We start from the raw sequence: 20,933 nt of genomic DNA, 5'->3' as shown, positions 1-20,933 counted from the left end.
ATCGAAAGGATGATTCAGTAACTATGCTGTAGACAGTAGACATGTGAGAGAAAACCAAATTCTATCAAGCATGTTCTGCCTATTGGGTTGGAGTCGTGAGACCCTGCTCGCCTAGCAAACGTGTGGAGCAAAACGCAAAGGCAAAATATCTCACACGACTTAGCATTGTCAGAAATGGGAACTAATCGTGCAAGTTGCAAACAGAGGGAAGATATCATCAGAAGCCTCCAATGATGAGCACATTATGCAGGTACTGTAGGGTTCTGTATACCACATAAGGATAAGGGTTATTACATTTACTATGTTACTGTACTTCGCGGATGATGCTGTAGTATACAGAGAAGTTGCAGCATTAGAAAATTGCAGCGAAATGCAGGAAGATCTGCAGCGGATAGGCACTTGGTGCAGGGAGTGGCAACTGACCCTTAACATAGACAAATGTTATATATTGCGAATACATAGAAAGAAGGCTCCTTTATTGTATGATTATAGGATAGCGAAACAAACACTGGTAGCAGTTACTTCTGTAAAATATCTGGGAGTATGCGTCCGGAACGATTTGAAGTGGAATGATCATATAAAATTAATTGTTGGTAAGGCGGGTGCCAGATTGAGATTCATTGGGAGAGTCCTTAGAAAATGTAGCCCACCAACAAAGGAGGTGGCTTACAAAACACTCATTCGACCTATACTTGAGTATTGCTCATCAGTGTGGGATCCGTACCAGGTCGGGTTGACAGAGGAGATAGAGGAGATCCAAAGAAGAGCGGCGCGTTTCGTCACAGGGTTATTTGGTAAGTGTGATAGCGTTACGGAGATGTATAGCAAACTCAAGTGGCAGAGTCTGCAAGAGAGGCGCTCTGCATCGCGGTGTAGCTTTCTGTCCAGGTTTCGAGAGGGTGCGTTTCTGGATGAGGTATCGAATATATTGCTTCCCCCTACTTATATCTCCCGAGGAGATCACGAATGTAAAATTAGAGAGATTCGAGCGCGCACGGAGGCTTTCCGGCAGTCGTTCTTTCCGCGAACTATACGCGACTGGAACAAGAGAGGGAGGTAATGACAGTGGCACGTAAAGTGCCCTCCGCCACACACCGTTGGGTGGCTTGCGGAGTATATATATAGATGTAGATGCAATTTTATATAATCGGTTAATTAAGAAATTGATCCAATAATTGCATAATTAGATTTGCACTGTAGCTTCCTTAATGCAAAGCTATGACAAACATGGTAGACAAATTTTACAATGGGAAGTCTGGTGTGATCTTATTGTGTTATAATGCAGTGAAAAACTAATTTACGAGGAGTGTTAAAGAAGTAATGTAACACACTTTTTTCTGATTCCAGGTTGGTTTCATTCAGAATTCCAACACACTATATCACTCCCCACTCTTCTGGCTAAAAGCCTTACTTTTCCACATAATCTCCGTTCAGTGCGACGGCCTCACACCACTTCACTGGGAGGGTCTGCACGCCCGCATGGTACCACTCTAATGGTGGACGTCGAGGCCAGCGTCTCGCTGCATCAGGAACCTACCCATCATCCAAGTACTGGTTCGCGCAGAATGCACCCTTCTTTGGGCCAGACATGGAAGATGCGAGATCCGGGCTTGAAGAAGAGCAGTCCAACGGCCTTTTGTGAGCTTGGAACGCACTGCCAGCAGAGACGTCCAGTTGAGCAGCAAGATGTTTGACTGGCATGCGTCGATCATCTCGAATGAGAGTGTCCGCACGTTCCAACACAGCAGGAGTCACAGCTGTGTGCGGCCGGCCGGCACGCAGGAGATGGGTCAGATACGCGCGACCTTGTTTCGATAATAACAGGCAACTCGCCCAACGACTCACCGTACTCCAAGCGCCTATCAATATCTGCGATACTCTGGTTTTCCTCCAAATGAAATGCAGTGACAGCTCTCTTGCCTGGAGTCCTCAGCTCGTGGTCTAGTGGCTAGCGTTGCCACCTTAGGATCACGGGGTTCCGGGTTCGATTCCTGGCTAGTTTGGGGATTTTCTCTGCCCGGGAACTGGGTGTTTGTGTTGTCCTCATCATTTCATCGTCATCATCATCATCATCATCTCTTCCCTGGAACGCACCTCCATTATTGACACCATTTTGAAGGCTATATACAGAGGCACCACCTATCGGAAGTTTATGAAACTGTAGGGGCTGAAGCGGGAATGTTCCTCGATGTGCCACTAGTTCAAATGGTTCAAATGGCTGTGAGCACTATGCGACTTAACTTCTGAGGTCGTCAGTCGCCTAGAACTTAGAACTAATTAAACCTAACTAATCTAAGGACATCACACACATCCATGCCCGAGGCAGGATTCGAACCTGCGACCGTAGCAGTCACTCGGCTCCAGACTGTAGCGCCTACAACAGCACGGCCACCCCGGCCGGCTGTGCCACTAGTAATTCCACATTTTATCAAGCTAAATTGGGCGAGAAAGAAAAATGTGTTTCTTTTCTTATTGAGCCCCCTCATATAAGACTGAATAACAGACATTTGTACGCGCAGCTGTGTGTATTGTTACAGGAGTCAGACTTCGTACGGAACTTACCTGCGGAAGTTTCTTAGGAGGTTTGATGTGCATCCCCGCAACTTCAACCATGTTTGACAGCATAGGCTTCACGTGATGGAAGCTGAAGTGCGAAATGCTTAAGACGAGGGACGTGTTACGCTCCAGGTCGGCCAACGCAGGCATGGTGGGGTCTTTGAAGTGCTCTCGGGCTATTTTGTCCATAGACGGGAGGTAAAAGAAGCGGCGGCAGAATCTGTACACGGAGGCTGTGAGGACGTTGTTCGCCCGCTGGATCAGGTTCATGTTTCCGGTGTAGGGCAGCGCGGTTTCGGGCACGTAGGCTAGGGGGTAAGGGTTGGCGATCATGTCGTTGATCCAGGAGCTGCCGCCGGCTATGGGCGACGCAGCGACGACCGGCACTTTGAACTTGTGCGCGAAACCGAGGAGGCAGTCCTGAACGAAGGTCTCGAATATTATGAGGTCGAACTTCCTGTCTTGCGACTGGAGTAAAGTCTGCACTGCCGCGTCCTCCATAATCTTGCGACATTGGCCCACGCTCATGTAGAAAAGAAACATCAGCTGCAGTATGGTCGGAATCTTCTCAAAGACCAGGAAGTTGATTCCTGTAAAGAAGAAAAATGTAAATAAGTGCTGTAAATGTTATGACGTGGCAGTTAATGTCAAAAATGGGAAAGAAATACCACTGAGCGATTGAATTAGTCCTCTCGATAGTAGCTAACCGTGATCGAAATCTTTTGTCTTTAACACTCTTTATAGAATAGTGTTACAGCAGTCATAAAAATAACGAAAAAGAATTAAGAACATTCACTAAAACTGAGGAAACATCTTACAAGGGAAGTACCCCAGCTACAATGTCCGAAATCGAAGGGAAATTATTGTAAACTACGAATATGTGTCTGATCAGCCGCCCGCGGAGGTCTTTTACCTGTAAAAGTCTGCCTTTGTGTACAATCGATGTTTGAATGTTAACAGATGTAAGAGACTACAGAAGCACAATTAATTGATAAAGCACTGTACCAAGCAATTATGAGCAGAATATTCATAATGGGCGTAAACGAGGTGTTATTTGCGAAAAAGCCACAGATTTGCTTGAAACAACATACACTGATCAAATGTACCAGGACAGTGGGAACTGACCAGCAGATGTCACTAGAGGTGACTCTGCCAGTATAGAAGGTAGAAGGAGAAGGGAGGGGGAGAAGGGGGAGGGGTATTGTGTCGTCAGTAGAAAAGCGCTACCGGCAAGAACGGGTCGGTGACCTCCATAACATATTCTTCCAATCCTACTGAAACTGCCCAAGCCGACTGTTTACGATGTGCTTTTGAAGTGGAAACGCAAGCGAATGTCCACAGCTAAACAAAGACCAGCCAGAACTCATGTGCTGCCCGACACGGATTGTCGAGTATCGTGGGGAGCGGTTGTCAGAACCAGCGTGTAACTGGCGGAAGGAACCACTAGTGAGTTCCGAAATGCTATCAGCCGGCACAGTGACTGGGCGTAGGGAGACAAATACGATGGTCGAGCAGCTCCTCCTAAGCCACACATTTCTGTAGTGTATGAGAGCAACGACACTGGACAGTGGAAGGCGGGAAGCGAGTGGTTTGGAGTGACGAATCACACTGTCTGTACCTGTAGCAGTCCGGTGGATGGGTTCGGGTTTCGTGCAGAACGTACCTGCCATCATGTGTAGTGTCGACTGTAAAGTACAGAGGAGATGGTGTTACGGTATGGGAATGTTTTTCATGGTGAGGGAGTGGTCTTCTTATTCCACTTGAGAAAACACTAAATGAGCAGCGATATGAATACAATTTACAGGACTGTGTACTGCACGCAATGCATAAGGAACCTGTCCCATAATCTTTCCCCACATACAGAATGTAGATGGCGATATTCGCATCTACAAGGGGCGTTTAACAAGCAATCCAACACATATTTCTCTGTCAACTTCGATAGAAAAAAATGCGAAATTCATTGTACGACAGTGGAATACTCCCGCTTCAGCTCCTATAGTTTCATGAAGTTCCGATAGGTGGCGATGCCTTCAAAATGGCGCCTGTAAAGGAGGTGTGTTCCAAGCAGACAGCTCTCACTGAGTTACTTTTGGGGGAGAGCATTGCAGATTTTCATATGGCTTTGCAGAATGTCTACGGAGAGGTGACAGTGAACAAAAGCACGGCGAGTCGTTGGGCGATGCGCCTATCATCAACGCAACAAGGCCGCGCAAAGCTGCCCATTATCCCGCGTGCCGGCCAGCTGCAGACAACTATGACTCCTGGCAGTGTTGGAACGTGCTGACACTCACAGTCGAGTCTCTGTATGTCCATATTTTCAGACATTGTTGTGGGATTCGGCTGTTCGATACAGGATGTCAGATTAAACACCTTTCAGGCATCTAGTTTCCAAACTTTTTTGGCTACCAGTTTCGGTGATGATGGTTGAAGTGATCGCTAGAGCAAGCAGCAATGTACTAATACCAGTGTTGCTGGCCCCTCTTTTGATCAGAACCGAGGTGGAATCTTCCCACGCGTCGGTGAGGGGCCTGAAGATGTTTAATTTTGCATCAATTCTCATTCGAGGTGATCGACGGATGACAGTGAAACAACTCGCTGCACAACTGGACGTCCCTGTTGGTAGTGCTGACAGACTGGTCCGCCAGTTGGGGTACTCAGGTGTGTCCACGCTGTGTTCCTCACCGCCCAACAGAAAACCGTAAAGAGCAATGAAGGACCATCTGTGCGGAGTCGCTTTCGCGTTATGAGGCTCATTGTAACAATTTTTTGTCGAACATCGTCACAGGTGATGAAACATGTCTTCATGACTTCGAACCAGAAACAAAATGGCAATCCATGGGGGTGTGGGCGCCAAGAAAAAGTTCAAAGCCCCACACTCTAACTGTTAAAGTCATAGCGACGCTTAAGGGGTTATTCTGTTTGATGTCCTCCTTCATGGTGCAACAGTCAACTATGAAGTGTATTCCGCAAGGAAATTGAAGAAACTATTTCATAGTGTTCATCGCCACAAACATGCAAACGAACTTCTCTTTCTCCATGAAATGAAATGAAATGAGCGTTTGGCGTCATTGGTCGGGAGGCCCCTGACGGGGCAGGTCCGGCCGCCTCAGTGCAGGTCTTGTTACATTCGACGCCACATTGGGCGACCTGTGCGCCGGCTGGGGATGAAATGATGATGAAGACAGCACAACACCCAGTCCCTGAGCGGAGAAAATCCCCGACCCAGCCGGGAATGGAACCCGGGCACCTTAGGACGGCAGTCCATGACGCTGACCATTCAGCTATCAGGGCGGACTCTTTCTCCATGATAACCCACAGCCTCACACGAGTCTGCACACCCGAGATAAGCTCAGAAATTTTCATTGGGCCGTTCTTCTACATCCACCCTGCAGCCTGGATCTCACACCTTCCAACTTCCATCTGTTTGGCACAATGAAGAATGGACTCTGCAGGAGGCGGTATGTCAGTGATGGGAGGTTACTGATACTGCAAGATATTGGCACCCAAGTCGACCAGTAGAGTGGTACCATTCGGGCATACAGGCCCTCCCAAAGGTCGTCGCATTAAATGGAGATTACTTTGAAAGAAAGGGGTCTTGCAGCCGTAAGAGGGAGGAATAATGTGGTGTACTGGAATCCTGATAAAAACAACCTGCTTTCAGAAAAAATGTATTGCATTACTTACGGAACACCCCTCCTATTTTGTGAACTTATACTGAAATGTGCGACATTTACATATCCACCAGTGTACGTATTTCGAGAGAGAGTGCATTTCAAGCAAAGAATAATGCAGTGGCTGCTATGAGAGACAATCCATTTCAGTAGGTCTGCGAGACAGAACATGATCCATACGTACTTCTGTGATCCATTTGGGGGTCCGCCATTTTGAGGAGCTCCCAGTTCTCGTGCTGCTCCTCGAAGGGCGCCAGGACGGTGAGGTGGTGGCCCCTCCTGCCCAGCTCGACCAGCATCTCCCGGAACACGATCCAGTGGCTCCTGCTCTCCGCGGCAAAGATGGCCAGGATGTTGGCGCCGTCCGACGGCGGGACACACCAGCACGTCGCTGTCGCTAACACCAGTAGGGCCACAGCCTGCAAAAGAGGGCAGAGGGCGGTGCGCGCAGGTTAACTTGGCTCGTGGCTGTCCAGACGGCGCGGTAAGGGAGGGGACAGCGGCAGTGGTGGGGGTTGCATGGCGGGCGGTCACCGCACGGTAGGAGAGGTGCAATTCCACAGCCCGAATTTACTCACCGGCAGAACTTGTAAGCTACAGCTAAGGGGTCTGCAAACAATCATATTAACACACTATACCAGTGCAGCCAGTAATTAGAGCACGTCAGCTGTATGAGGGTTGCCCAGAAAGTAATGCACCACATTTTTTTCTTCAACAATTCTTTGTTGAAGATAATCAGAATTACACACACACACACACACACACACACACACACCAAAGAATGATGTTTTAAATGCACACTCCATTTTTTCCACCTTATCTCCCTCCCGTTCTATGGCCTTCTTCCAGTGCGAAACAAGGGCGTGTATACCCTGTCGGTACCACTCTTTGTCCTGGTGGCGGAGCCGGTGCTTCACCGTGTGAATCACCTCCTAATCGTCCTCAAAATGTCTCCCACGAATGGCATTCTTTTATGGCCCAAACAAAGGGAAGTTCAAGGGGGCTAGGTCACGTGTGTCAAGTGCGACAGCTGCGGGTGGTCTCCCCGACCGTTGCAAATCGTGGAGCTCCACCGAACCGCCTTCTGATGACCTCACCCTCCGTGTCCAGTAACTAACTCTACTTCTCTCAACAGCAGACGCTCCATAGACTTTGCACAAGCGTTTGTGAATATTCCCCACAGTTTCTGTCTCTGCAGTGAGAAATTCAATGACGGTACGTTGCTTGTAGCGTACATCACCTGCAAACGCTATTTTGAACCTCTCCCGCAGCTACGCTATCTCTCGGAAGTGACGCAAACTTGGTGCGATCACTATGGAGACTTAATACGTACGTAACGTTTCGCATTCGTAGCATTGTTTTCGGCTGAGAAAAAAATGCGGTGCATGTCTTTCTGGGCAACTCTCGTACATTATTAAAAACACAATGGGTTACAGGATTACCCTTAACTTGCAACGAAATGTGCGATTTATTTCCTCCTGACATCTAAACCTTTTTCCTTTCTCTTAGTGACATATTAAAATTAGCTTCTTTTGCCAAAGCAGAGCAGAATTTTCTCAATTTCACCTCACTGTTAAGCTAATGTTGTTGCAATATTGGAGGACAAGTCAGGTCAATAACTTATGGTAAGAGCATGTTCAGTATAAAAATAAACACATAATTTGTTGCTTTGTTAAAAACCTATATTAAATCTCGTTCGTCAGCAGTTGATGGTGATATGTGGTACTTCCGGGAATTAAGGAAAACGTAGAAGGGAGGACCCACCAATCTAACTTTCTTTTCACACAACCTGTTTATTTAAAAATATATAAACTGTGTTTTACAGATAATCGAAGCATTGAACCATAAAATTTTCTCTATCAAAATGAACAAATTTGCAAAATTCATTTGTCCTTAAACCGTAAGTTGAATAAGCTTTTAATCTTTGCAAAAGAAATCTGAAGTGGTGTATTGCAAAACAGCAAACAATATAACAATGATTACAAGACGTCAGGACCTGCAGCCCGCCCGTTATCGGGTGAAACAGCGGTGTTTACTACCGCGGTGGATACAGTCTGTCTCATTAAATGCACTTCTGCAACACATAAAAACTATACAAGCACCATTGATGAAAGGGCGATTCAATTACTCAAAACAGATTGCTTAATTTTTAATTTGAAAGCTGTATGTCGAAAGGTTCGGGGTTAAGATGCACACCTGTGCCTAAAGGTTAAAAAGATTAGCAAACAATACGACAATGATAAGGCTTACTTCATAGCAACCAACCTCTTAGTTTCAATCGGCATCCAAGATACGACTAGATCCCAACCCGTCCCTTCTGACAATTTTATTTTGACTAAAGCTCTGGTGACAGTTGGCTGTTAATATTTTCAAAGTTAAACCGACTGTCAGTTATTAAGACCGTTCTGAAGGAACGTCTTAAAACAGTACTCGTGAACACTTATTACAAGAGAACTAACTCGACAGAAGCACGAGATCCAGCTAAAATACATCAATAATGACCCGGTCTTTCAAACACGGAAACGAACAGCTTAGTACAACAGGTTGTTCAGATTATAACTAATGACTGAGAAATGCAATTACAATCACAGAACTGAACCGGTTAACAGCTAAATCTAACCACAAGGCCCCTCTTGTTTAACGGCAACCTATGCCTTACAAGGGAACCTCCCCATCGCACCCCCCTCATATTTACTTGTAAGTTGGCACAGTGGATAGGCCTTGAAAAACTGAACACAGATCAATTGAGAAAACAGGAAGAAGGTGTGTGGAACTTTGAAAAAAATAAGCAAAGTATACAAACTGAGTAGTCCAATCGCAAGATAGGCGACATCAATGGTAATCTGAACACAGGAGTTCCGTGGTGCCGTGGTTAGCGTGAGCAGCTGCGGAACGGGAGGTCTTTGGTTCAAGTCTTCCCTCGAGTGAAAAGTTTAATTTTTTATTTTCAGACAATTATTATCTGTCCGTCCGTCCATCCAATGCGACTGTGAAACTGTTGCATTCAGTTGTTGCAGTTTATGTGACAAATTTTTATGTTTTCATCACTTTTTTTAGAGTGATTATCACATCCACAAGAAAACCTAAATCGGGAAAGGTAGAAGAATCTTTTTACCCATTCGCCAAGTGTACAAGTTAGGTGGGTCGACAACATATTCCTGTCACGTGTCGCACATGCCGTCACCAGTGTTGTATAGAATATATCAGACGTGTTTTCCTGTGGAGGAATCGGTTGACCTATGACCTTACGATCAAATGTTTTCCGTTCCCATTAGAGAGGCACGTCCTTTCGACTACTAATCGCACGGTTTTGCGGTGCGGTCACAAAACACAGACACTAAACATATTACAGTGAACAGAAAAGTCAATAAACGAACGGACAGATCATAACTTTGTGAAAAAAAGTAATCTTTTCACTTGAGGGAAGACTTGAACCAAGGACCTCTCGTTCCGCAGCTGCTCACACTAACCGCCGGACCACGGCGCTCCTCGGCTCACAATATCCTTGATGTTGCCTATCTTGCACATGGACTACTCAGTTTGTATATTTTGCTTATTTTTTTCATAGTTCCACACAACTTCTTCCTGTTTTCTCGATTGATCTGTGTTCAGTTTTTCAAGGCCTATCCACTGTGCCAACTTATAACTAAATCTGAGGGGGGTGCGATGGGGAGGTTCCCTTGTTAGTACAATAGTTGTGGCTGTATTTACGACCAACAGCTGATTAATTGAAACATTAATGAACGGGTAGAAACCAGAGAAGAAAGGCAATATAATAGCGGGACAAATTTTCAAACGACAACTAGTGTCTTAGTACAATACTACGGCCTATATTTACGAAAAAGAGCCGACCAGGTGAAACTCTGAGGTTGGGTACAAACCATAAAATAATAAGGAGTGCCGGTAGACAATGCAACAAATCACCACGAGGCAAGGGGATTACAGAATGTTACTCCCCAGCAAGCAGTTCTATGGATTCACGGTGCGTCGCAGTGGTTACTGAGAGCCAGCCAGCCAGAAGAGGGCAGCCAGGCCACGAGAGATCATCCAACACGAATGTTGCCAACCAACCGACAGAATGTTGCCTGCTGCTTGTAGTCGACGCTGACCCCGGTGAAGTGCTCCGGTATCTTCGCTCTGCCCAGGCCCTCCTTGTGCAGCTCGTGGCTTTGGCTGCTCGGACCTTGTGACCACCTCTTGTCGCGACGCTGCCACCAATCCCCAAACTTTGTGCCCCCCTCTCGGGCCAGCGAACCTCGTATACATATCAGGAAGCAAAGAGCTTCTAAGGACAGAACCCACAGATACGAACTTTTCCTCATAGATATTGGCAATGGGGCCGCAAGAGGGATAGTCGACACTACACCTGAGCCAGCGACAGCAGACAGAACAGCCTACTGATTCAATGGCGCCACAGCTCAGATGGCCCTTAAAATAATGACATTATTTCATTGAAATATCTGTAGTTACTGGAGTAGCGTGATAGGTAAGAAAGATTTTCACGTTAACTATAACACAAAATACTGTCCACTTTGCATACTATCGTTTGCTAAAAACTCGTTTCGTTATCATGAATTGTTTGAGAGATATCATGGATGTTATGAATATTTCACTTTCTTTCTTTAGTTTGTGTTTGCGAAAGGAAGAGAGTGCTCAACAGAAGTCCATATTCTTGAGACTGGAAATAGGTGTAGATCTCATCTCAAATTTAAAGAAAAATTCCACAGATCAGCTACGTTTCATATACAACAGTACAGAGTCTTCGGAAATTCCTGTTACAAATTTCTTTGAGTTGTAGAGGGCAGTGAGTACACAGTATTGTGAACAGGAAGCCATGTCCGGAAACGTACCGTTTCCGCGCTACAGCCGTTTGAAGACACGTTTGCTGGGCAGGTATGCAACAGTATGTTCATGGTGGCTGGCGGTTGCGTCTGATCAGCTAGTGTCATTTGACGTGTTTGCTACGCCTGTGACTTCTTTCGTGCCTCATTCAGGTGTCTGTGAGTGTTAGAGCAACATTGTTGATGCCCACCCGGTTAGTCGTCCGGTCTAAAGCACGGCTTTCCGAAGTTGGAAGGAGCACCTGGTCCCCGGCACGTATCCGACTGGCGGACTTGTGTCGAGGTCCGGTGAGCTGCACAGTCTGTGGATGGTTTTTAGGCGGTTTTCCATCTGTCTCGGCGAATGCCGGCTAGTTCCCCTTATTCCGGCTCAGCTACAGTATGTCGGTGATTCCTGCGCAAACAAGTTCTCTACGTATGCGTACACCACCATTACCAAGCAAACATAGGGTTTACACTCGACTGGTGTGAGACGTTCCCTGTGGGAGGGGGGGGGGGGAAGGGGGGCGAACCGCACAATAACCGAGAAAGAGTGGTTCGGTGTGGGGCGGCGGAGGGGTGAAGTGGACTGCGGTAGTCGTCGTGGGGTTGCGGACCACTGCGGCTGCGGCGGGGACGGAGCCTCTCCGTCGTTTCTAGGCCGCTGGTTGACATACACACACACACACACATATATATATATATATATATATATATATATATATATTGGCCACGACATCTTGGTAGATGATTGGTGCAGTGTCTGTGTGTTTATGGGTTGCATTTTTTCATATGACTTGTCAAGCCAATGTCAGCACGGCATCTCTTGCCGCAATTGTCACAGGTGTATCTGGCTGCTGAGGCAGGAGCATTGGTAGCATTGCGAAGCTTTTTCTGCCATAATCTGTGTAACAAGCCTTCATCATGCTTCGACATTCCAGATGATATATCATCACGCCACTCTGGTCTCATGCTAGCCCGTGCCTCCCATCTGTTTGTGTCGATTCCAAAGCTCTCCATATCTCGTTTACAGCAGTCCTTGAACCTCAATACAGGACGTCCTACAGGTCTTTTGGCAATAGATATCTCTCGAAGCATCACCTCACGTGGTAATCTGTCAGGATCCATACGGTGGACGTGTCCCAGCCAGCGGAGTCGTCTCTGCTTCAAGATAGCTGAAATACTGTTGCAGTTAGTTTTAGATAGCACTGCTTCGTTGGTCACTCGGTCCTTCCACGTTACTCCGAGGATGGATCTCAGGCACCGCATGTGGAAAGCATTAAGACGACGTTCTTGTTTGGCATAGGTAGTCCATGTTTCCGATGCATACAAAAGGATGCTGAGGACGCAAGTTTGACATACAAGAATTTTGGTGGTCAAAGAGAGTTTGTTGTTTTTCCAAACACGTGTAGAGAGTTTGCCAAAAGTTGTCGCAGCTCTTCCAATGCTCGCATCAATTTCCTTGTCAACAGACGTGTTTGATTCTATAGTAGATCCAAGATAGCAGAAGTTATCTACGACTTGCAGAGTAGTGCCATCTAGTGTGCTATTCGGCTTTGTGTTGGCACCCTGAACCATAATTACGGTCTTACTGCTGTTTACACTCATCGAGAATAGGTGGCATGCGTGACTAAATCTTGATACTAGCTCTCGCAGCTCTTCTGCGGAGTTCGCAACAATTGCAGCATCATCAGCATACAGGAGTTCACGAGCGACGATCTCGTAGCGCTTTGTCTTACTCTTCAGAAGACTGACATTGAAAAGCCTTCCACCTTTCCTAGTATGCAGATGTACTCCAACATTGCAATTCTCGAAAGCCACTTGGAGCAGACCCGAGAGGAAAATTCCAAAAAGTGTACGTGCCAACACACAGCCTTGTCTTATGCCACAGTTCATACTGAATGGTTTAGATGTACTGCCATCGAAGATTACAGAGCCACGCATATTGTCATGAAAAGATCTTATTAAAGACAGCAAAGTTGGGGGACATCCAATTTTTTCCAGTATGCTGTAGAGTCCCTCCCTACTGACTGTGTCAAAGGCTTTGTTGAGGTCAACAAAAGCCACATATAATGGCACTCTGTGTTCGCGGCACTTCTCTTGTAGTTGGCGCAAGGTGAATATCATGTCACTTGTGGATCTGCCAGTTCGAAATCCACACTGTGACTCAGGGTAGATCCGAGCAGCCTGGGTTTCCAGTCTCTTCGGGATTATCCTTGCATACGCCTTTCCAGCAATGCTCAAGAGAGATATTGCTCTATAGTTGTTACAATTACCTCTGTCGGCTTTTCCCTTATAGATTGTTATTGTATTTGCATCTCGCATGTCTTGAGCTACTGTGCCTTCTTCCCAGCACTGCAGTAGGATTTGATACAATATCGGCAAAACGCAGTCAAGTTTGATGATTTCTGCTGGTAAGTTATCACGGCCTGTACTCTTGCCTATCTTTAGACTTTTAAGTGCGAGTTTTAATTCGTCAACAGTGGGGGGATCATCAAGCTCATACATAACTGGGTAAGTTGATAAGTACCCAGAGCTTCTGAAGAAATGTTGACCTCTTCTGAGTATAGTTTAGCATAGTGCTGCACCCATTTATCTAACTGCTGGTTTTTATTGTTGATTGGGTCTCCATTTAGATCTTTTATTGCAGCGAACTTCCTGCTTGTTGGTCCAATGGCCTTTTTGATGCCTTGATACATGCCACTATAATATCCTTTGTCTCGGCAGATCTGAATAGTTTTACAAAGGTTGGTCCAATATCTATTTGCGCAATGGTGAGAAACTCGTTGTAGATCTGCTTTGCAGGCCTTGTATTCAGCTATTGCTCGTTGGTCTTTAGAATTATTCATAACCTGTATATGAGCATTACGTTTCTTGTCTATATATGGACGCAACTCACTTTCACATTCAGTAAACCAGGCACTTTGAGTCCTACCCTGCATCCCAAATGTTCCGATAGCTGTCTGCATAATATTTTCTTTAGCTAGATGCCACATATTTTCGGCGCTCTGTGTAGTTATAAATTGCTCAGGATTCAGATTGTATTGACATACAATACAATACTATACAACATGGTTGATATCACATTCGCAGAATACACCAACATGATCCTTCTGAATGGTCAAATTCGTGGTAAGGAAGAGCTGCTCGCCGCCTTTATCAAGATAGTTCTCCACAACGTCTGACGCTACCGCAAATCCTATTCGCCACAATTAATGCAAAGGCTTCGAGAAACTGTACCTTCACCGTCAGCAGGCTGTCTGTGGCGCTCCAAGAAGACACCACACATCCGAAGCGGAAGAGGCCGTACTGCATCACGTGTAAGAGAACCCCTCAGCGACTAGACGAGCAATGTCTTTGGCTATTAATGAGTGGAATTCTAAAACAAGCGACGCACTGGGTCACGCCGAATCAATTACTTGTGAAAGTGTTCACGTTATCAACACTTTTTCAGAGGGATGTAGCACGGAAACCGTACATTTCCGGACATCAGTTACAGTTCAGAATATTATCTACTCGTCCCCGTTTGCAAGTGGTATAAGTATCGGTAATTTCCGAACGCTCTGTGTATGTCCTAACAAGCAGCAAAGACAAACTCATAGTAGCTCTTAATTTTCATTGCAAACTATTCGAACTTCGCACAGTAGTTTAGCCAAAGCCAAAATGTAACAGGAGTGACATCCGCCGTCCTCCAAGGAAGTGTTGTACAGGCCGTCTGCTGTTCCTAATCTAAGACAGGGTGATTTAGCTGCCCTATCTAAGGTTTTTACGCAACGTACATACATGTACGCTCATAAACGCAGTAAAATTTAATTAATATCTGGACGATGGATAACGCTGTTCGAGGGATAATCTGAATTACCCAGTTCCGATCATGGTTTCTGGTAGGTTACGTTCGCTTGGCATGAGAATGCGAGAACTGCAAGTCGCCTTGTGAATATTTCCTTTTGGGGTCAGCTCTGCCCTCCTCCCAACCAAATGAAATACCGGCTGAAAATAAGCGCGTCGGATAATAGGGCCAGATCTTAAGCAGTCCGTTCTACTACTTGGAGCAGAGACCGCAGAGCACAAAAAAATTGGCATTAAGACGCACCATTCAGAGTAATTCACGTCCGAAGATTTACAAATTACGAGAAACTGCCTAGTTGAAGCCACTCGGAGTTGGCCATGTTTCCCCACGAAGAACCGTTCACGCCGTAGAAGTTAGAGAGAAGATTGTTGTCGGCTGTGTAGGGCAAGACAGAGCGGTAAGCAACCGCCAGTGTGCCAGTGAAATGTCCGCTTCAGAGAATCCACTGATGCACCAACAGTTACTACACACCCACCATACCAGCGAGTGTGTCTGTGGGCTATGGGGCGAAAAGGTATCAAACCCAGCGCTCAGTCAGTGTGTCACTCGCCCTAGTACTGCAGTCAAAGAGAGGTCAATAAGCACCACGTAACACTGACTCTGTCCTTCACACTGAGGTGACAAAAGGCTTGACATACCCCATAATAGCTTGACGGACCTACTTTTGCCGAGCATAGTGCAGCCTCTCGACGTGGCGTGGACCCAACAAGCCGTTGGAAACCCCCTGCAGACAAACCGAGCCGCACTGCTTCTATAGCCGTCCATAATTGTGAAAGTGTTGCCGGGGCAGAATTTTGTGCACGAACTGACCTGTCGATTGTGTCCGATAAAGGTTCGATGGGGTTCGTGTCGGGCGGTACGGATGGCCAAATCATTCGCTCGAATTGTCCAGAATCTGCTTCAAACCAATCGCGAACAGCTGTGGGCTGGTGACACGGCACATTTGTAATCCATAAACTGAATGCCTACAGATGGTCTCCAAGCAGCCGAACGCGACCATCTCCGGTCAGAGACCGGTTCAGTTGGACCAGAGAAGTCAGTCCATCCCATGTAAACAGAGCCCAGACCGTTATGCAGCCACCACCAGCTTGCACAATGCTTTGTTGACAACCTGCGCCACACTCGAACGCTCCCATCAGCTCTTACCAACTGAAACAGGGACTCATCTGATCAGGCCACAGTTTTCCAGTCACTAGGGACCAACCGATATGGCCACCAGGCCACTGTTTTCCAGTCGTCTAGGGTCCAACCGATATGGTCACCAGGCCACGCTTTTCCAGTCGTCTAGGGTCCAACCGATATGGTCACCAGGCCACGCTTTTCCAGTCGTCTAGGGTCCAACCGATATGGTCACCAGGCCACGCTTTTCCAGTCGTCTAGGGTCCAACCGATATGGTCACCAGGCCACGCTTTTCCAGTCGTCTAGGGTCCAACCGATATCGTCACCAGGCCACGCTTTTCCAATCGTCTAGGATCCAAACGATATGGTCACCAGGCCACGCTTTTCCAGTCGTCTAGGGTCCAACCGATATGGTCACCAGGCCACGCTTTTCCAGTCGTCTAGGGTCCAACCGATATGGTCACCGGGCCACGCTTTTCCAATCGTCTAGGGTCCAACCGATATGGCCACCAGGCCACGCTTTTCCAGTCGTCTAGGGTCCAACCGATATGGTCACCAGACCACGCTTTTCCAGTCGTCTAGGGTCCAACCGATATGGTCACCAGGCCACGCTTTTCCAGTCGTCTAGGGTCCAACCGATATGGTCACCAGGCCACGCTTATCCAGTCGTCTAGGGTCCAACCGATATGGTCACCAGGGCACGCTTTTCCAGTCGTCTAGGGTCCAACCGATATGGTCACCGGGCCACGCTTTTCCAGTCGTCTAGGGTCCAACCGATATGGTCACCAGGCCACGCTTTTCCAGTCGTCTAGGGTCCAACCGATATGGTCACCAAGGCACGCTTTTCCAGTCGTCTAGGGTCCAACCGATATGGTCACCGGGCCACGCTTTTCCAGTCGTCTAGGGTCCAACCGATATGGTCACCAGGCCACGCTTTTCCAGTCGTCTAGGGTCCAACCGATATGGTCACCAGGCCACGCTTTTCCAGTCGTCTAGGGTCCAACTGATATGGTCACCAGGCCACGCTTTTCCAGTCGTCTAGGGTCCAACCGATATGGTCACCAGGCCACGCTTTTCCAGTCGTCTAGGGTCCAACCGATATGGTCACGAGGCCACGCTTTTCCAGTCGTCTAGGGTCCAACCGATATGGTCACCAGGGCACGCTTTTCCAGTCGTCTAGGGTCCAACCGATATGGTCACCGGGCCACGCTTTTCCAGTCGTCTAGGGTCCAACCGATATGGCCACCAGGCCACTGTTTTCCAGTCGTCTAGGGTCCAACCGATATGGTCACCAGGCCACGCTTTTCCAGTCGTCTAGGGTCCAACCGATATGGTCACCAGGCCATGCTTTTCCAGTCGTCTAGGGTCCAACCGATATGGTCACCAGGCCACGCTTTTCCAGTCTAGGGTCCAACCGATATGGTCACCAGGCCACGCTTTTCCAGTCGTCTAGGGTCCAACCGATATGGTCACCAGGCCACGTTTTTCCAGTCGTCTAGGGTCCAATCGATATGGTCACCAGGCCACGGTTTTCCAGTCGTCTAGGGTCCAACCGATACGGTCAGTATCCCAGGAGAGGCGCTGCAGGCGATGTCGTGCTGTTACCGAAGGCACTCGTGTCGGTCGTCTGCTGCCATAGCTCATTAACGCCAAATTTCGCCGCACTATTCTAACGAATGCGTTCCTCGTACGTCCCACATTGATTTCTACGGTTACGTCACACAGCTTTGTTTGTCAGCACTGACACCTCTACCAAACGCCGCTGCTCTCGGTCGGTAAATAAAGGCCGTCAGCCACTGCGTTGTGCGTGGTGAGAGGTAACGCCTGAAACTTGGTATTCTCGGCACATTCTTTGACACTGTGGATCTCGGAATACTCGACTCCCTAACGATTTCCGAATTGGAATGTCCCATGCGTGTAGCTCCAACTACCATTCCGTGTTCAGTGTCTGTTAATTCCCGTTGTGCGGCCACAATGACGTCGGAAACCTTTCAAACAACAGCTCCGCCAGTGAACTGCCCTTTTGTACCCTGTGTACGCGATACCACTGCCATCTATCGTTATTTCTACGTACAACTATCCCATGAGCTTTCTCATCTCAGTGTATAGCGGCGTCAGTTCCATGAGGCAGACACTACTCAATCTTTTGTTCAACTCAGTCGTTCCACGTCATGTAATGAATATTAGTGGAGTACGTAATTAACGAGTTAACTAAGTAACTATGAATTTCTCTCTCTGTTACAAACCACTGAAAAACCAAGACCTCACTAACTATTTTTCATTCAAGACAACCTGTTTCAACAGTCTTAGCTGTCATCTTCAGGCCTTAAACTTTTTCTAAAGTATAACGTGTTCGTTTTGCGCTGAATCTCATGCAAAAGATTTAAAGTGGATAAAGGTCAGCACAAAAACAAAAATGTAGAGTAGAAAACAACAGAACAGTGATAAACACAGGAAACCTAATAGAAAACATACAGAACATACAGGTACCACACACAGCATCACTGATTTCATTCGATATAGAAAATATGTATACCTCCATCCCTATCACAGAAACAATAGAAATCATAGAACAAAGTCTTTCATCCCACAGCAACCTCACCACAGCCGCAATAAAAGAAATAACAGATATGCTCAGACTGACAACTGAACAAAACTACTTTCAGTTTGAGAAAGAATATTATCTACAAACTGATGGACTGCCCATGGGATCCCCAATATCAGGAACACTAGCAAACATTTTCATCAGTCACCTAGAAAATCAGATATTTGATAAGATAACCACAAAGAACATATCAGATGTTGGAAGTATGAAACAAACCATTCCACATTTGCAGAGCATTTAAAACACTACAACCATCATCCTACAAACATGGAACAAGAAGTGAAAATAATGAGAATAAGCAACAATGACAAACATCTTATACAAATGCAAGAAAACTTCCACATCCAGAAAGCCATAGCAGAAAACAAACATGTGATAAATGAACAAACACATATCAGCACAGGCTCCCTACTACACTTAATAAAGGAAATGGTAACATAAAACAAACAAAAAAAAAACTCTTCCCCACACCATCTGGAGACACATACACACGCACACGCACACGCACACGCACACGCACACGCACACGCACACGCACACGCACACGCACACGCACACGCACACACACACACACATACACAAACGCACACACAAATGCATACACGAACAGACCACAGATACTCCAATAGTTACACTCATAAGTTTGGCAATAACATTCGATCTTTGGCAAAAACATTTGACAGTCGGCAACAGAAAACCAAAACATTGCATTAAAACAAGCGTTCAGTGCATAGTGCCGTGGAATGTGGAAAAAACCGCAAATTGGCGTTCATAAGAAGAAGAACAACACCAAAACTGCAACAGGAGCGTAATATGTAAGAAATTGTCCACGCAACCTGTAAGTACAGTTCAAAACATTACTACTTAATAGGAAATACCAACCACCAGAACTGTTTATAACCTATAGGCACAATAACAAAAATGTAAATAAAATAGCTAACATATGTACATATTCCAGGCCACTGATGATGCCTTGCAGAAAATAAAGGCGAAACGCGTATGGCACTAAAACTGTGTTTTATTCAGTTGCTGTCAGACGGTCCATAAGTAAAAATTATCAATATACCGTAATGTTCAAATGTGTGTGAAATCTTATGGGACTTAACTGCTAAGGTCATCAGTCCCTAAGCTTACACACTAATTAACCTAAATTATCCTCAGGACAAACACACACACCTATGCCCGAGGGAGGACTCGAACCTCCGCCGGGACCAGCCGCACAGTACACGAGTGCAGCGCCTGAGACCGCTCGGCTAATCCCGTGCGACAAGGTCAGCACATTGTAAATGTTGAGATGACAGACGTTTGTAATATGCTGAATAATCCACCTGACATCTTATGCGTGAGGTTCAGCGTAAAATGAACATGTTTTACTACAAAAAAAAGTTTAAGGCCTGAAGGTGACAGCTAAGACTGTTGAAATTGGTTGTCCTCAATGAAAAAATTTCGTTCGGTCTTGGTTTTTCAGTGGTTTGTAACAATTAAAACAGATCGCCCTTCAACACTCTCGCAATGAGAAAATTCAATCTCTCTCTCTGTCTTTATTTTACAGACAACACACTCACACAATACTACAACTTAAGGCGCCCGTAGTGCCAGAAAACGTGAAGGCTGTAACCGTTGAGACCCAAACCAGCTGCTGTGGAAGAACCCCACTCCCGGCACACACGTCGCCAGGCTAACCTGAGACGCTTGCTCACCTTCATGTCTCGCCGTCTGTTGCTCTCCACCGATGTACGCCTCTTGCAGGTATAGGTTACACCGCCCAGTGATTAAATAGGGTCCAAGCTTATAGCGTATATGGAATTTGTCTACCTCGCGCCACTGATTCATGTTGTCACGTGTGATTATCTCCGCGTATCTGTTGTATGTCAAACTCCGTTACGTCTCCCTTTCTCACGTGCCTCTATACGTCACACTCATATCTGCACTATCGTCGTAGCAGACGAGTACCTCTGTGCGCCGAGTCATGGTCTTTATTCCGCTGAACGAGCAAAATTTTAACTTCAAGCAAATAATTTCAAATAAATACGTGCTCCATTTCAAATGACTCTTGAGATAAGTTTTGTTTTCATTTATTTATTGTTTATAACAGCCTGACCAGATAAAGGCTTACGGTCGTCTCTTACGGCAGACCAGGGGCGAAAAAAAGTACATAACCACCTCAGTTTGTGTATGTACCTACGGTTCAACTACCTACACCTGAAAAATTTTAATGAGGGCAATTGTAATTAGCAACACAAATAACAGCAGAGAATAACCATTTACATTAATAATTACGTAATTATATATATATATATATATATATATA

At 46.3% G+C, this 20,933-nt stretch overlaps 1 protein-coding gene across 1 annotated transcript in view; it reads right to left on the bottom strand.

Moving 5' to 3' along the window:
* LOC126203423 (UDP-glucosyltransferase 2-like) overlaps window positions 1-20,372 on the bottom strand; it is a 28,282-nt gene extending 7,910 nt beyond the window's left edge. Inside the window, exons 1-3 of the mRNA XM_049937732.1 lie at window positions 20,323-20,372; window positions 6,412-6,646; window positions 2,563-3,146 (exon numbers count right to left, since the gene is read on the bottom strand). Of these exons, the coding sequence (XP_049793689.1) occupies window positions 2,563-3,146; window positions 6,412-6,646; window positions 20,323-20,328 (825 nt within the window). The 5' untranslated portion in view covers window positions 20,329-20,372. The remainder of the gene's footprint in view (window positions 1-2,562; window positions 3,147-6,411; window positions 6,647-20,322) is intronic.
* Window positions 20,373-20,933: the final 561 nt, after the last annotated feature.

Source organism: Schistocerca nitens, chromosome 9 (genome assembly GCF_023898315.1).
Source record: "Schistocerca nitens isolate TAMUIC-IGC-003100 chromosome 9, iqSchNite1.1, whole genome shotgun sequence".
In the NCBI taxonomy this organism is placed as follows: domain Eukaryota; kingdom Metazoa; phylum Arthropoda; class Insecta; order Orthoptera; family Acrididae; genus Schistocerca; species Schistocerca nitens.
This window is presented reverse-complemented; position numbering and strand designations above follow the sequence as displayed.